This window comes from Scardinius erythrophthalmus (genome assembly GCF_964197995.2).
Source record: "Scardinius erythrophthalmus genome assembly, chromosome: 7".
Classification (NCBI taxonomy): domain Eukaryota; kingdom Metazoa; phylum Chordata; class Actinopteri; order Cypriniformes; family Leuciscidae; genus Scardinius; species Scardinius erythrophthalmus.
In genome coordinates, this window is record NC_138227.1 from 19611453 (window position 1) to 19630108 (window position 18656).

An 18656-nucleotide genomic window follows, 5' to 3' on the forward strand; every position below is an offset into this window, starting at 1 on the left:
CTTTTCAGGTCATTGACCAGCTCCTCCCGTGTAGTTCTGGGCTGATTTCTCACCTTTCTTAGGATCATTGAGACCCCACGAGGTGAGATCTTGCATGGAGCCCCAGTCCGAGGGAGATTGACAGTCATGTTTAGCTTCTTCCATTTTCTAATGATTGCTCCAACAGTGGACCTTTTTTCACCAAGCTGCTTGGCAATTTCCCCGTAGCCCTTTCCAGCCTTGTGGAGGTGTACAATTTTGTCTCTAGTGTCTTTGGACAGCTCTTTGGTCTTGGACAGGTGTCTTTATGCAGCTAACGACCTCAAACAAGTGCATCTAATTTAGGATAATAAATGGAGTGGAGGTGGACATTTTAAAGGCAGACTAACAGGTCTTTGAGGGTCAGAATTCTAGCTGATAGACAGGTGTTCAAATACTTATTTGCAGCTGTATCATACAAATAAATAGTTAAAAAATCATATATTGTGATTTCTGGATTTTATTTATTTTTTCAGATTATGTCTCCCACAGTGGACATGCACCTACGATGACAATTTCAGACCCCTCCATGATTTCCAAGTGGGAGAACTTGCAAAATAGCAGGGTGTTCAAATACTTATTTTCCTCACTGTATATGTATGTATGTATGTATGTATGTATGTATGTATGTATGTATGTATGTGTATATATATATATATATATATATATATATATATATATATATATATATATATATATATATATATATATATATATATATATATATATATATATATATATATATATATATATATATATATAAACAAAGATAGTGCTGTGCAAATTGCGCAAATGACTGTGAAAGCCATGGAGGCATCAGTAAAATGGTTTTAACTGAAGTCGTTTTTGTGGGATTATGAGTAGTGTTTTGCACCGTATGTCATAATTTTCCAGCAAAACGGTGCTAATGAATTTATAGCGGACATGGAGTTAGCTATTAGGTATTATTAGTGGTGCTTGTGCATCATTATCTCTCATACTACTACTAAATCTTTTTTTTGGTTAAAACTTCAGTGCTTCATTTGTCGCAGACCCATGAATGAGGAGTCAAATAGTGTGGCTAACTGAAGAGAGGTGGGCTCTGACTTTTAGAAGCGATCGTGCGTACAGTGTTCGCCCAGCAGGTGGAAAACTGGGTGAAAAATGTCCCATAGACTTAATATTGGCACAAACCGATGCTGCACCTGCTATTGAAGACACATGCATCAGTGTGAGCTCAGGAGCATGTGTCCTACTTAGAATCTACACCCTCTTTTAAGAAACTCTGAAATTACATGAATATGGTTCAGCTGGGAAGAAACAAGCAATAGTAAATGATAGTGGAGACAAGTTTAAAAAAAAGAATATGAGCAATTTGTTTTGAGTGCAGACAAGCTAAAGAGCAGCCAGGAAGAGTGATGGATGAAAAGAGGATAGGGGAATACAGCTGGGCTGAGCAAATCTCTGATGAAAGGTTAAAAGACTGGCCCCCTTCAGTCCGGACAGACACAGACAGGTCATTACCAGAGAAAGGGCGAGTTTATTGACAGTAAAAGGTTATTCAGCTCAGTACAGCCTTGCCTGACAAATCTCTACACTCATCCATCCTCGGCCAGCCGTTGACGAGCTCCATCTTGCTAAGAAGGCCAGGTGCTGGCCCAGGGCTAAGTGAGCAACCATTTGTACACTGCATATCCAGAAATGTCATAGAAGCTCAAGGAAATGCCAAAATGCCAGAACCCGTGGACTGCACAAACACACACAGAGAAAATGTGCTTAGTGTGTTAAGCTACACCTGTTACCACGCCACAAGGACTGACAAACAAAATGTTAGCCGTCATCAAACCCTCTGAATGACTGAAAGAGCACACCTGCTACAATAAAAACAAATCAGATATAGGATGAGGAACGTTATAATTAGGTAAATTAATGTAAATTATAATTGGTTAACACTGCATTCCAGCAATTCTAAAACAGACCATACAGTAAAAGCTATCATGCAAAACTGAAAAGTTGGGGGCGGGACTACCTGTTTGGCCAGCCAATAACTGCCATTATTGACACAGAAAACACACTTTAGCTTTAAAAATAATATAATAATATAATAATATTTCTAGGCGGTTCTTGAGAGGTTTAGCTCTGAATGAACATCACATCTTCATTCCTTCCTGTACATCCAATCGGTGTGTTGGCAAAAATACAAACAGACAGCCCTGCAGATAGAGTTTGCATTATGATTACATTTATTTCAAGATACCGTGGACTAATTATTCAAACACAAGAATGAATTAATCTGGGAGGTAAGTCATCTCTACAATCGTTTGCATTCATCATCGCCAACCTTAGGCCAGAAAAACTCACAAATAATCAGTCAGGCAACCATTGCATCCTCATTATGTGAAATGAACATACAAACGGATGTTTGTGCAGCTATGATGAAGCCTACTGAGCCAGATAAGAACAACAGAGACACAGGAGTGACAAGAAAAGACACAGAAGTGACGCTAGACCTGGGAAGAAGGTCTGTAGCTCAGAATCTTCAGAAGGCTGCATTTATTCTATCAAAAATATAGTATTTAAAAAAAAAAAAAAGTAATTTATTCATGTGGTGACAGCAGATTTTGCAGCAGAATTAATCCAGTCTTTAGTGTCACATGATCCTTCAGAAATCATTCTAATATGCTGATTTGGTACTCAAAAAAAAATATTATTAGGGGCCAAGCATAGAGTGTGGAGGCACCTCTTGAAATCGTTGGCGTTCTCATTATTCTACCACTTCTTTTTCCGTATGGAAGTCTTTGGCAGCCCATATAACTGCTTGCGGGAAAGTTATTGAATTTGGCACACTGACAGTGGACAGGCTGAACAGTCACCATAGCAAATTTGGAGTCTCCAACTCAATCCTTCTAGTGCCACCAACTGTAAAAATTTTCACTCATGTTTATGCCAGTTTTAAAATTTAAATTAAAATTTTTCGACTGAAGACGATTTGACTGCATCATATGACGTTATTTTCCGTCATGTAAATCCTTCCGCCATTTTGACTTTTTTTAAAAACCTACATTTTCAAACTCGTCTTAGAAAGTTGCTCCGATTTTCACGAAACTGAACCAGATCATCTTCAGACCATGGCGACACAAATTATGGAATTCAAGTTTATTCGTCAAACCGTTCTTGAATACCGCGCAAACTAATTTTACGTAGTGCTTGCAAAAACAGACGTGAGGCTGTATCTCCGCAAAGCTTTATCGTATTCAGACCAAACTTGGTACATGTCATCACAAGCATGACCGGAGGCGACATGTTGCATTTCGGCACAGCACCACCTACTGGTCTGGAGATACGAAAAATGGCTATTCTTGGTTATAACTTCTGAACGGTTTGTCCAAAAATCATAAAAGTGGTCTTGTTAGATTTAGGGCGTCATGCCGAGTTGACTGATATCCAATTTTTCTATCTCATATTTGGGCGTCGGCCATTTTGAATTTTGTACTAAAATGCTGTATTTTATGAACGCATGAACGTATATTTGAAAACATGGTATGGGTCATCAGCAAGATGCTCTGAAAGAGACTGAGAAGTTTCGGACCAGCGCCACCTAGTGGTAAAAAAAAAATATTTACATGCTTATAAATTTGGATTTGATTGACTTATATTCACGGGAGTCATCTCTTTACATTCCTGAATCCTTGCCAATATCTTCCAAACCGTTCGAAACCAATCGAGACGAAACCGCCGTAGGAAGTTTGGAAACATAGGTCGTTGGTTAAACCCTAATACCCAAATGTCAAAATTTTGATAGTAAGTGGCAAAAAAAAAATCCAATTAAAGTCACCCATGGATCATTTTTTATGCTCTCATAAATTTCTATAACTCCAAAACTAAATGAGATTTTTCACCAAATTTGACACACATGTATGGGCTCACTCTGAGAACACACAAAAAAAGCAGTGGAACTGTGCCACTTTTTTCTAATTTCAAAATTCTACTCTTTGTTTTTAAATCTCTTCATAACTTAGCTATCTCTCTGAACTTGTTCATCCCTACACTCCTTCCAGAAGCCTAGGATCCAACGACCAGGCTCTGCTGGTAGTCTCTTGCATTAGACTCAAGCGTAGAGGGGAGCGTGGATTTGCAGTGGTATAGTCACGACTCTGGAACACACTGCCCCTTGAGATTAGAATGGCCCCTACTCTGTCTGTTTTCAAGTCTCTGTTATAACCTACCTGTTTTCTTTAGTATATTGATCTCTTCTCTAATGGTTGGTTCTGCTATTTTATATTTGAGTTTGATACTGTTTTGCCATTCCTGTATTTCCATTCTATATTTGAGTCTGACACTACTTTGCTACTCCTGTTTAACTACTTAATATTTGAATCTGATACCGTTTTGCCACTCCTGTTTCAACATTCTATATTTGAGTCTGATACTACTTTGCTACTCCTGTTTAACTACTTTATATTTTAATCTGATACTGTTTTGCCACTCCTGTTTTTACATTCTATATTTGAGTCTGATACTGCTTTGCTACTGCTGTTTTCTTTTTTTTCTTTTTTTCCATTCTATATTTGAGTCTGACACTGCTTTGCTACTCCTGTTTTACTATTTTATATTTGAGTCTGATACTGTTTTGTCACTCTGGTTTTAAGGTTTTGCTTAGGTTTGCTCTTATTTGTGTTTTATGTGTTGTTATGCAGGTATACTTACTATATTTAAATCTGGTTGTTCTGTAAAGCACTTTGGTCAGCCTAGTGGCTGTTGTAATATCAAGATTTAAATGCAACACTTTACGAATGCATTGGTGTACCATTACAAAACTCGATATGTGTCTTGATAATCCATTAAATCATACTTTTAATTACTGAATGATTTTTCAGCCATTTTGCCTAAAATCATCTTTAAATGTCTTAAATTTCTCATTGTTGCAGTTGGTCTGACACTCCCAGCCATGTTGGCATGTCTTATGTCTTCTTTGCGCTTGGCCCCGATAATTGATGCTTGCAGCTATATTTATTATTATTATTATTATTATTATAAATGTTGAAAACAGTTGCTGCTTAATATTTTGTTGAAACGGTATATTAAGTTCGAGCAGCTCTTGTGCCACCCAATCTCACTGCTGCTGCTTTCCATCTATCTGCCCATGGAAAGAAACCTCTTAACCTTCTAGAAGCCATGTTACTGACATTCAGTTCAAGTAAAGTTAATTAAATTGCAGAATAAAATGCACCTTGGCTTCTAATATTTATCCTCTGAAATAAAATTGCTAATTTACTTCTGTAAAAAAAAAAAAGTGCATATTTGAACTCGAAACCTTTAGCAAAATAATGAGCTGCACGACATCACATATTTTTCTTTATTTAGAGTATAGTTTAATTTAATTGCATCTTTTCTCTGGAACTCTGATCCTTTGTTTCAGTAGACCATTTACTTAAATATATTTTCTAGTGTTAATAGACAATTTATGATATTTGCAAAGATTTGCATTATGATAAGGCACTAATGGATGTCATCTATGTATAGTGATGCCCCCTGAATGAATCATGTTGATTCATTCTCAATTTATGCAAAACCAGTTTAGTTTTCACTGTTAGCGCTATGCAAGTCAAAACGTTCAGAAGAACCTCTCATTTCAGACAGGAAATATATCTCTGAAAAGTACTGTTACTCTGAACTCTTGGGCTATGATTACATCATGTGCAACAAAACAATGTTATATATACACCGTGCATGCACATAAGTGTGGAAAAGGTGTGTGGAAAGCATATCAGGCACACTGGTTTCATGCTGTACACTAGTGTCATGAGAACATTACAACAAAACACATTACAGTACATTTAAAAGATGTCTGTAATAGAAGTATTCTTATCAGTACATAAAGTCCTCCTCTTCATAGCAGGAAATGAAAGTAGATGACATTTGTGCTGATGCCACAGCACAAGAATATTTGATGCAAATCTAATTTGACAAAGAATACACAGTGACCAGGCAGGCACAGGTAATAAATACAAACAAAATTTAGTCTACAATAAATACATCAACTTGACTACAGACAAGTGAAAAAGACAAGGCCCTGCAGCTCTCAACAATAAACAATAAAACGTAGAGCAAATCATTACTTCATAATTTGGTCAATACATCAAACTAAACCAAATGCAGACACATACGATCAATGGAATGTCTGTCTGGCTAACATAGATGTGGTTTGGTTAAATAAATAAAAAAATATTGTCTGTTTAGTGTTTAAATATAGTAGTGGTGCAACAGATCACAAAACACGGTTTGGATCATACCGTTTTTGAGTCACGGATTGGATCATTTTTCAGATCAGCAAAATTCTAAAAATAAAAATGGGCAAATGTACCTTGGCTTTACATTTATTACTTAAAGCACACTTTAAGTACTTCAATACCAGAGGAAAAACTACTAGCATGACAAATAAAGTTCAAACATTGTTAGACAAATGAAAAGTCAGTAATAGAATAATACAAATACAAAAAATTACAATTTTATGATTAATATAATAGAACAAAGTTAAAAATAAAGTAAGGACTTACAGTATTATTCAGGTACGGACACGTAATTATTCAAACGTAAAATAACATTAGAGTGTTCATTATATAAATTAAATACAAATTAATCAATTTTTAAAGCTGTGTTTTGTTGTTTGATTAATTAATTAATGACATAGACAACAACAGGTATTTATTGGTTGCTGTCACTTTAAGACTAAATGCACCAATCCAATATATCGTCACACATCCGCTTTCTTTCTCAACTGTTACCGTTCACTTAAGACATTAACCAACTGTGTTTACAAGAATGCTTGCTTGGACAGGTATATTTTACATAATTTTGTGCATGTGTGTCTGTTCAAGTGAAAGGAGACGCAATAGAGGAATCAATTCGGGGTTTGCACACTATCTGAAACGCGGGTCTCTGTATGCTCGCTTGAGGTGTGTGCAGCTGTGCGCACAGATAACAGCGCGCGAGTACTGAACTGAGTTCTCTTTCGCCTCTTCTTGCGCTTGAATGTGTAAATTGGCAAGGCAAAACATGTTCAAATGATAAACTTCCACTTTATCGATGGTTAAAATTTGCAATTAGCCTAATCCGCAAATCACATGCATGACGAACCGTGGGGCCTAGTCCTAACCATCAACTATGATTTGTTGCACCCCTAGAATGCTGTGAAAACTAAATACAAATTAGAGATGCACCGATCGACCGACCAGGGACCTGAATCGGACTATAAAAAATTATGAGTGAAATAATTTGTCATTTTGGGAATTTTTACATATTTTGAAATATTTAAATATTTCTCAGAATACTATTTGAGAAAAATAATGGCGAAAACTGCAGAAGATAGAGGAAACCGTAAAAAGAGAGAGACAATATGGTCAAAAATTATCTTTGCCCATTGAGTCCAGAAATAGAGGGGGTTTTTAAAAATGAAAACCTCCACAACAAAGAGCCCAGCAGACTGTAGCATTCTCTCCAATCCCCATGAAAGTACTCAGCACAAGCCACCTGCTAACACATTCAGCACATCAAACACTTGTCTGTTGTCATTCACATCAATAGAGGCTTGAAATTGGGCATTTCTGCGGCTATGGTGCATTATTAGGACTTTTTGTGATTAAAGATTGGTCATCGATGTAGGTCTTAACTCTACAGACAAGTTCTTTATGGTGAACATGCATCCGAATATAATGAAATCAATTAAAGCCTTGTTCTGCTTCATCTTTTTCCCTCGTCTTACTGAATAAAGGCCCACCCTGAAGTCTCTGTGGCACCTGGACTAGAATGACGGGAGGACATGCTACAACAGGGCCTTGGGACGAATTTCTGTCAGACAGTGATGCATAACCAAAGGGAGGGGGATAGGAGGTCGGTCGGGTGAAAGTGACAAAAATCCCAATTAGAAGACCAAAAAACATGGAAGGTCACATAGCAATGACATTTCTTGAAACAAAACTGTTTGTTAATACATTCTGACATGTTAGGGACAGTGTCATTTGGTATAACACATTTGGCTTGCAGTGCTTGAGCATCACAACGGTTATGACAGATTAAGAATGCAGGCTAAACAAGCAAAGCCAAGTAAGAGCCAAAGGGTTGCTGGATCAAGACTCACAAGTCTAAGATGCGGCACCCACGAAAAGGCCTTCAAGCTGAGTCAATTCATCATCAACACATAGATAAACAGCTCTTGATTGGACGCATCAAAATAAACGAGGATTAAATTTGCATAACGATAAATGATACGGCACAAATAATAGGATTAGTGTGCTGCTAGCCATGATTTCACCATCTTTTTTATGCAATGATGAAATTCTCTGAGGTTAGCTTAAGGAAATAAAGCATGAACATTAGAATACGATGTAATTACTTCCAATAAAAGGAATAATCTACAGTAAAATGCTATAGTGAGACAGCTGGGGCCGACCCTGGAAAACAACTTGACCACTTATAATTGCTGAAATCTCACTAACAAACTGTAAGACATCTCATTAGAGCGTTTTCAAACAAGCCATAAGTGTTGCTTTCCGAGGGGAATAATTTCACACCAATCTGCCAAGATCTTTGAGAAAAAGAAAAAAAAACACTTATGGAAGTCAATACCAAGGATATATCATATTTTGATGCAAAACAGCCCAGAGACCTTCAGTTTTTGACCGTATGAGACTAAACACTGGCCGCTGTAGACACAGATTAAAACACAACAACAAAACAAAAAGAAATGTTTATTTTGTCACATATTCTTCCGAAAAAGAATAAATTATTGAGACTTTAAGACTTAATGAGATTCTTAAACTATGGTAGAAATCTAGGTAACACTTTACAATAAGTCTAAATTATACAAACTTTTTAATTGCATTAGGCATTAATTGCAAACTAATTACAAACACTTTTACTAAACACTTTTGTTAAACAAACATCATTTATTAATGTTTATAAATACTATGATTCATTGTTAATTCATGTTAATTCATAATACATGAACTATTTATACAGCTTAGAATATGTAGATACAGTGACTATTGAATATAGTTCAAATAGAATATGAACTATTTATACAGCTTATTAGAATTTCACATTAGCCAAGATAAATTCTGTAAAATATAAAGTTAATTCCTTAAAGCCACTATAGGGTATCATGAATTAACAAAGCTTAACCTTATTGTAAAGTGTTACAGAAATCTGAAGAAAAATCAAATACAAAGATAATATTTCAAGCTGCTGTGCATTGAAGAATAAAAGTCATTCTGACTGTTGAAAAAGCACCCTTGGTATTCAGCAGAATCGGTTGATGGTTAATAAGCTAATGACCATATTTTGCTTCACATTTTGCTGAAGCAAAGTTCTGACAAAATTAGGTAATTATGCCTCTAAATGTCATGAATTTCACCAATTTTCCCAGCTGGCTTAAAGCAACCCTCAGCAGTAATTTAAAGCTTGCACTTTGTTCCAGAGAACCACAAAAAGACCACATCTTAATTTATGCCTGTGGAAACCTCCAAGGCAATTATGCTTTTCAGTTTGCTTGACTCTGTCCATATAACTAAAAACACAATAGTGAAGAACATTAATCTATATAATGCAGCATGTATGCTCTCATAAAAGCAATAAGCTTGAGACATACCTTATGTAATGCTGCTGCAGCATTATCCTGCAAACAGATATGAACTTTAGGGCAATTTAATTCTCTATAGACAGACAACTGAATAACTAATGTTCTGGAACTGAAACTGTAAGCCTAATAACATAAAATACAACACATGACAACACGCTCAAACTACATACAATATATTGCCTCTTTTGTTGAAGTAGACAGAAAAACAAAAGTTTATTTGCATACTTAGAGGAAACATTTTACTTAAAGTAAATTCAAAATAACATTAAATACATTACCTTTACCTAATAGCTCAATGTAACCTTAAATGCATAACCTTTAACCTTTTTGAACAAAACGATTTTAAATGTACTCACCCCTCTTGGCTTTGGCTTGTCGTACCCTCCATATTGTTTTGTGGATCTCAAAATTGTAGTTAGCTGGCAAAGCCTTAATGGCCTCGTTGAGCTCTGGATCTTTGAGGATCTCATCAGGAATCTGATTTGCCACTCTCCTCGGTCCTCGCACTACATTAAAAAGACAATATGAGAGTTAATTCACCTAATTTGCTTCAGAGAAACAGACTGAATTTGTTGTAAGCATCACTGAACTCAAGTGTGCCTTAAGACACTGTTGTGTAATTTACAATATGTGCAATTGCAAAGTACCACTAAAAATCTCATTTCATTTTTATGAGAAATTGATTGGGCTCTAGCCTATACTAAGACAAGGAAAGCCCACACACAATCATTTCTCAGATCCAAAATTAAACTTCACAAATCAATCAGCACACTGTCAGGACAGCAGCTGAACTGAGAGGTCAGCCATTAGCAGAATGAGTCTGTCAGTGACATTCATTTATTTTTGAAGTCAACAGACAGACCATCTGTAATGTAAGCTCTGGCTAGTTTAAGTGGGCATATTCCTATATACAGTACAGTATAAATATATGTGATGTCAGAACTACTCAGTCACCGCCTTCAGTCACCACCCCGGGCACTGCCAACTGTCAGGAAACTACGTCATTGCACAGGCTTCCGAACATCATTAATATAAGAGAACAGTGGCTAATGTTTATTTATTCAGAAATGCCACAGCAATTAGTTCGACCTTAACGTCTGTTCTGCACAATTCACAAGTGACCGCTTCGTCAGTCATCACAGGTCAATGCCGGTTTTTCAAAGAAGCAAATCCTCAAAGATGCTGCAGTCCCTACAGTTCATAGTTCTACAAGTTTACCTTGGGCGTCAATTGCAGCATGTTCTCGCATTCTGTGGGACATCCTTGCACACACAAGTGTTTTGCACACACATTTACCACAAGTACACCTTTTACAGAAAAAAGTAACATTGTAAAATAAATTGTGGCACGTCAAATTACTGTATCAGTAGTAAAGCAACGTAGCTTACTGCATTCGGTGTCTGCAGTTAAGTGTTTCAAAATCAGTATAACTAGCTATTAACGTATATTTTGGAGATTTAAATCGAATTTGATAAAAAAAAGTCTGTTTGTTTACGGACAGTTTAAATTAGCATTAACGTTAAATCTGTGTGCAGCATTGATGTAATGGTAATTATAATACTCTTACAATAACGCGGAAAGTAAGGAGGTGGTTATTTGTCTCCTGTCGTCGCCAATTCGGGGTCTGAGTCCGTCTCGAACATATAAGGCCGGATAACATTTCCCTCAGCAATGTCCATCATTACAGGTAATTTATTTACCTTGCTTGTGAGCATCACCAAGCCACAGCAGGCTACAGCATAGAGCTGGTAAGTCCCGCCCCTTCCGCTAACCCCACTGGACCTCTAGGTTGAAAAATCGTCAATGCAAGTGAATGTGAGAAAATAATTATTTTCTGGTCCCATTTGAATTTTGCCATGAATGTGAACATATGTTGTCTGTGAATTTTTTAAATAATTTTTCGTGTGAAGAATGCTACAATTTAGCGGGTAGAAGTTTGATATGGTTAGACTTTGTGTGAGAGCACTTTGTGGACTACAACTCTTCGCTGATTTCAACGGGAATCTGAAGAAAGAAAAGCCCATTTGGTTTGAATGGTGACATTTTGGGTACAAAACACACAGGCATCTCGATCTGTCTCCATAGATTGTAACTATCTAACAATCGAGATAGTTTCGTTTCAAACTCGTAACATGAAAAATTATATAAAAAATTCACAGACAACATATGTTCACATTCATGGCACAATTCGAACGGGACCAGAAAATTATTATTTTCTCACATTCACTTGCATTGGCGATTTTTCAACCTTTAGGTCCACTTGGGGGTTTACGGATGGGCGGGACTTACCAGCTCTATACATGACCCTAGTTACCTGTGGTTGGCCTGGCCGTGCGTCACTCAGAAAACAACAGGCCAATCAGAAGAGAGACTCATTAATATGAATTAGACAGGTCAAAATCGACCTGTTCTTAGCAGAGCTCCTGAGAAAGGAGCTGTAAAAATATATTGGGATGGTTTTTGGTACTTAAACTGCAAATATATATTCGTAAGGACATCACAACCTAAAATAAAACTTCAGAAAGGTGTACAATATGGGACCTTTAAGGGAACGTTTCTCAGTTAAAGCCTTACTTTCCAGTTAGACTACAGTGTAGCTCTGCTTGAGAGAAAGAACGTATTATGATGTTTTGAGACGACTCTCCTTTGTTTATAGTTAGAGCCTGGCCAAATCCAACCTTGGAAAAGCTGTGTGTCGATGTGAGTGTTAGTCTTTTGGTTACAGGGTAAAATAGATAAGTAGCATTATTGGAGATTGACTGAGTTGTTCTGGACATGCTGGCGCCCAGCAATCCAAATCTTGGAAGGTCACAACTTGCCTAACTTCAGGGCCCGAGTGTCAGCTGCATAATTGATGGAGATATGCTTCTGTCTATCTGTATATGTGTGGAAAATGACTATGTTTATCTACTTCTTAGCCATGAGAATCATTCAACCTGAAGCAAGGACGTATCTTTGACCTTGGTGAAGGTGATAATTGCTGTGATCTGTGTAACTGCAAGAGAAACTCCATTGAGTCTTGAAGCTGACTTCTAAGAACTATGAAACTGCAAACTATCTTCAGTAAAACTTTTCTTTAATTTATTATACTTCTGACTCTTGACTTAATTAATCATTTCTGGTCCTGGGTCTTTGACTGTAAATCCCCTTACACCATGCAAGGAAGTGATGGTTAGGGACCAATGGTGGTTCAGTTTATGGGAGACTGGCAAAGAGAAAGTCAATAAAAAAAATAAAATAAAAAAAATCATAAATCTCGATAGATTGCCAAAATTGACCTTCAGACTAAACATCATGTTCATCATAAACCAAACACTATGCAGAAACACAATGTTGGTCATGCTGTGTGGATATTTCTCCACAGCAGGCCCTCAAAGTCTTCTGAGGGTAAAGGGTAAAAAACAATTCAGCAAAATCAACCCTCTACGCTCGAGTCGCCATTGGCTAGTAATTTTTATTTTTATTTTACTCGCCAGAATATTTACATGGAATGCAAGAACAATGCAAATAAAAAATTCTACATAAATACAATATTAAAAAATATAAAATATAAATTTCAAACTCTATTAAAGATAAGTAAACAGTCTGTAATAAAATAAGAACAAATAATCAAACTACAAGCAATAGCCTAGCACTTAGAAACAATACTACAAAGATACATATTAAACTGTTTTTCAGGTTTTTCAGATAGATCTAACAGTAGTTAGATACAGATTAGGTAGATCAGGTACATTGGCTAGCCATTGGCTAGTAAAAAAGTAGTAAAAAAATAAAAAAGAATTTTTTTAGTTGCCTAGCATATTATGCAATATGTATTATACATAGTATTATAGTATTATAGCCTAAGTATTATGCCACATATTATGCAAGTGATTTACTCACATTCTAGAGAGCAACCTGACAGCAAAACAATGTTCTGGAGTTAAAAAGTCAGAATCCAGACCTAAATCCCAAAAATGAAAAAATGTTGCCCACAAAAAGTATTCTCGTCGCTTAATAAACTTATGGTTGAGCCACTGTAGTCACTTGGACTATTTTAAACAACTTTCTGGGCCGGCAAGTTTCAATTACAGAGAAGCCTATGGAGGAGTGAGACAGCTCTCAGATTTAAACAAAAATATCTTAATTTGTGTTCCGAAGATGAACGAAAGTCTTATGGGGTTGGAACAACATGAGGGTGAGTAATTACTGACAGAATTTTCATTTTTAGGTGAACCAACACTTTAAGTGTAATAAATTATGACAAATGTATTTATATGTTTACATTAAAGAATATTGTTGTGCTATTAAGAACCAGAGGTTCAAACAAAGTTCCAATGCTTTCTATAGGCACACCAGGCTACAACAAATGCATTAGCTATAAAAACAAATTACAATCATTCCAATATTTCTTCTAAAAACACAGCAATGTTTGGGCAAGAAACCTGACAAAGTGTTTAGAATTTTTTTCCTTTCAGTGAATAATTCTTTATGTAGGCCTATCTGCAGTGATTTTGAAAACACTGAGGATGGGAAGAGGGGTTGCAGTAAGAGGACAGACATGTGGTCTATCTGAGAGCATCATGACTGATGGTAATACGTGAAAACACGATCATTTCTCACAAGCACACAGCAGTGATAATGGTCAGGAGTGAAACGGTAGCTAAAGAAACAATGAAGTTCTCTTTAATTTACAGACAAAAACAGTACTGATGCCCAAAGAAAACGCCTTCCAAAACTATGCAAAATTGAATGTCCCATGACTTATTTCATATAAATCAATTCATGAAACAGTAAAATGGATACGGAAGCATGAAAAAAAAACCATTATTTTTGACCAACATAAACAACAATTTATATAGTTGTTTAAGGCGATACCAAAATAAAAACTACTGCTAAAAGAACACATTTCTGCTATTTGACTAAAAGACATAGCCTTGTGACAACTAGCCTCGGTAACACATACTATACTATAGATCACATAAGCACATTTATGACAGAATATGCCGCATAATGACAGTAATATATCCCATAAGACACTAAAATTATATTTCACATTAGACAGTATAAGCGACTACAAGCGACGTTACTTTAAAAGACGGGTCTGGATTTTTTACAGCTGACAGACATCTCAATCGCAACTGCAACACGAAGAACTATTAATAAATTCAACTAATAATACTCACCATTAGGTTTTTTCGCAGTGAGCACTTCAATCTCGCTAGTGGGAGCCGCCATCTTTCCCCAAACAAGTGCACGTGTGGAGTGAAACAGGCATTACTCATCGAACACAGAACAGAACTGATGTGAACAAATCAAGTGTCGATACCATAGATAGCCTACGATGCATTAAGGGCAGAGCCATATTTCTCTCTATGGCTCTGATTAAGGGATAAGAAAAAGTTTTTAGAAGGAACCCCTTTCCTCTCATTAAAATGCGGCTATATATTCACATTTATATAAATCAAAAGAAAGTAAATTGCTTTTATGTTGTCACTGTACAAAAGTTTAAAGAAATGATCTCTGGAAAAGTATGACATTGAGTCATTAGATGTAAAAACTTGAAGAGACACGTTTTCAATTCACTTACTTTGTAAGACTGAATGTTTATAGGATTAGGAAAGCAAAATTAATATGTTTTTGGGCCATTCCACCAAATGGGTGACATTTGCTTGGTGTAACTCTTCAAAATTAAACTTTATTTTTTATCTTTTTTCAACATTGAATCTAATACTACACATATTTGACCATTCAAAATGTGTATTGGTCAATCTCAGGCAACTTTATCATTTTTTTTACAAGGTTTCTAAGCAGAAGATGGACACATGTTTTCTCAGTCCTGTTACCAAAACTCATGTGCCATTTAAAAAGCATGTTTAAAAGTATGTCAATTAATTCCTTAGTTTTCCCCACAATAAAGTGTTTATTTTAAATAAATTGTTGGTTATGTGTTCAAAAAAATTGATATTTGTGACAAAAAAATCACTATATATTAAGGCGTATTTTAATAAAAAACACAAAGCCATTTTTTCATTTTAAAGAAGACCGAAGCCTCAAGTTTATAATTTTTTTTTAGCATTTAATTTATTAAACAATTGCATAAATGATGGACCAAACAAAACTGATAAAAACAGTGGTTTAACCTTTTTTTTTTATAGGAACAGGAATGAACACTTGGTAACAGGAATGAACATTGAGTAACATGAATGAGTGTCCATATGAGTGTGCATGTGTGTGTATGAGAGAGTGTATATGACTGTGTGTGCATAAGATTTCTGTGTTGAAGTTATGTATTATGTGCTAGTACTTCACAGCGAAGGAGGTGGAAAGAGAAAGAAGGAGAGATAGAAGAAGAGAGATGGAGGGAGAAAGAGGGAGGTTAAGACCAAAAAAGGGATAAAAGAGAGGGTTGCGGGTGTGTTTCGCTCCTTCCATTGCAATATGCCATATGTGGGTGTTTCTGGCACCTGCATAGTATGGGTTTTCTCCATCTTCTACAAAATATAAAAAAGACAAAGACAAAAAGTTTAAGTCACTGGAAAAAAAGTTTAAGGACTGGCTTCCTGGAAGTATGGTGTTCACATTGTAAAACTAATGCTAATGTCTACGATATAAGTAATTGCAACCTTAAAACTCATAATTCAGGTGAATAGTATTATATCAACTAATATTTACAGTATTAAATCAACAAAACAGAGGACTCTACTCACTCCTGTTACTTTAACTCACTCCTGGTATTTTTCATAACAGGACTGAAAGTAACAGGATTGAGTTTTTAAGCAAAAAGTTATCAGATACATGGCATATGGCCACATAGCATGCATGCTAATAGCATGAGGACACTGAGCAAATTCTAGTGACTTACCAAAAGTTAATAATTTTTAAACAAATAAAATCTAAGAAATAATTTAGGTAACAGGACAGTATGTTGAGATTGACCTTCTCAGTAGTTACAATTTCATCAAATATACAGATATTAAAATGAGAGGACTTACTTATGGTCTTCCCATTGCCTTCAGAAGATCCAGATGATGCAACTTCATGTTGAAAATGTGTCTTGTGGAATATTTCAAGTTATTCAGAGGGGGGGATGTGTTAGGGTAACAGGACTGAGTGGAAACCTGGGGGCTAAAATGTGTATTTTATCTAAAATATTAGATAACATATTTTTTTCTCATGAAAAAACAAAACAAAACAAACATTTTAAAGCATAGATTGGATATAAAGTCACACAACAATGCCCATAAATTAAGATTTCTGAAGGATTTTAATCATTATATTTCATGGTAAAGTTTAGAGATAGAGAAAATTAAAAAAAAATTTAAATTGAAATTTACAAATATCTTCATGGACCATGATCTTTACTTAATATCCTAATGATTTTTGGCATAAAAGAAAAATCGATAATTTTGACCCATACAATGTTGGCTATTGCCAAAAATATACCCGTGAGACTTATGACTGGTTTTGTGATCCATGTCCTGGGGACAGAAATGTCACCCTTTCGGTGGAATGGCTCTTTTATAATATATTTTGTAATTTTATCATATAGGTACAGTAGCCGGTTGGGAATCCCTGCATTATCCTCCAGAATAAATGTCAGCATTTAACAAAATCAAGCTTTCTAAACACAAACTGGGTCAGTGCTTATAGGTGTTGACATTCTCACAGCCTGCAGTCTCCTCATTAATCAAATTTATAAAGAGTCTTTCATGACTTCTCATCTCCATCTGTGCTCTCTCGCCTGGTGTGTCTGCCTGTGAATGAAGACAGAAGTGCTATAGCTTGAGTCACCAGTCTCCTTCACAATGAATGAATCAGTGGTTTCAAGTGTTCCTGTGTCTCAGATGCATACAAACTACACACTGAGGTGCAAGGGCAAAATAAATAAAAATAACACTTGCATTTTTCATCTTGGATAAAGGTGACGGTTATTATGCACATTTACATACAATTTAATTTAATAGGTTATTAAAAAACACTTTTTCAAAAGACATCTGGCCCAAATGGCAGCCATTTAGCATGTTATGTAGCCTTTTTTGTAATAGGCTATTTTAACAGAACTGAATGAATTAACATATTATAATATGAAATGCATTTTGTTTAGGCCTATACAGTACTGGTCTAAAGTTTGAAAAACGTTTTTGAAAGAAATCTCTTATGCTCATCAAGCCTGTGTTTATTTTTATCAAAAATACAGAAAAAAAGTAATATTGTGAAATATTATTACAATTTAAAATAATAGTTTTCTATTTGAATATAGGCTACTTTAAAATACAATTTATTTCTGTGATGCAAAGCTGAATTTTCATCTGCCATTACTCCAGTCTTCAGTGTCACATGATCCTTCAGAAATCATTTTAATATGCTGATTTATTATCAATGTTGGAAACAGTTGTGCTACTTAATATTTTTTTTTAACCTGTGATACTTTTTTAAGGATTCTTTGATGAATATTTATTTAAAAATATATATATATTGTAACAATATACACTATTTTTTACAAAATTTTAGGGTCAGTACTCTGTACTTTCCTTTTTTTTAAAGAAATTAATACTTTTATTCAGCAAGGATGTGTTAAATTTATAAAAAGTGATAATGAAGATTCATATTGTTAAAAAGATTTCTATCTTAAATAAATGCTGTTCTTTTTAACTTTTTATTCATCATAGAATGAAAAAAGTATCACAGGTTCCAAAAATTAAGCAGCACAACTGTTTTCAACATTGATAATAAATCAGCATATTAGAATGATTTCTGAAGGATTGTGTGACACTGAAGACTGGATTAATACCTGCGGAAAGTTTAGCTTTACCATCCCAAATAAATTAAATTTGAATAATAATTGTAATAATATTGCACAATCTTCTTTTACTGTATTTTTATCAAATAAATGCATGCAGCCTTGTCAAGACTTCTTTCAAAAACTTTAAAAAGAGTAATGTATCCTATATGCAAGGTTCCCCTTTATTCAAGGTGTGCCAGCCTAGGGATAGAATAAAAAGAGCAAGAGCAAGACCAAGAGAGAGAGAGAGAGAGAGAG

At 35.4% G+C, this 18656-nt stretch overlaps 1 protein-coding gene across 2 annotated transcripts in view; it reads right to left on the minus strand.

Moving 5' to 3' along the window:
* Window positions 1-14940, minus strand: part of dph1 (diphthamide biosynthesis 1) — a 114409-nt gene extending 99469 nt beyond the window's left edge. For both annotated transcript variants that reach the window (XM_081371277.1, XM_081371278.1), the window contains exons 1-2: window positions 14800-14940; window positions 9991-10140 (exon numbers count right to left, since the gene is read on the minus strand). In XM_081371277.1, coding sequence (XP_081227403.1) covers window positions 9991-10140; window positions 14800-14851 — 202 coding nt within the window. In that variant the 5' untranslated portion in view covers window positions 14852-14940. The remainder of the gene's footprint in view (window positions 1-9990; window positions 10141-14799) is intronic.
* Window positions 14941-18656: the final 3716 nt, after the last annotated feature.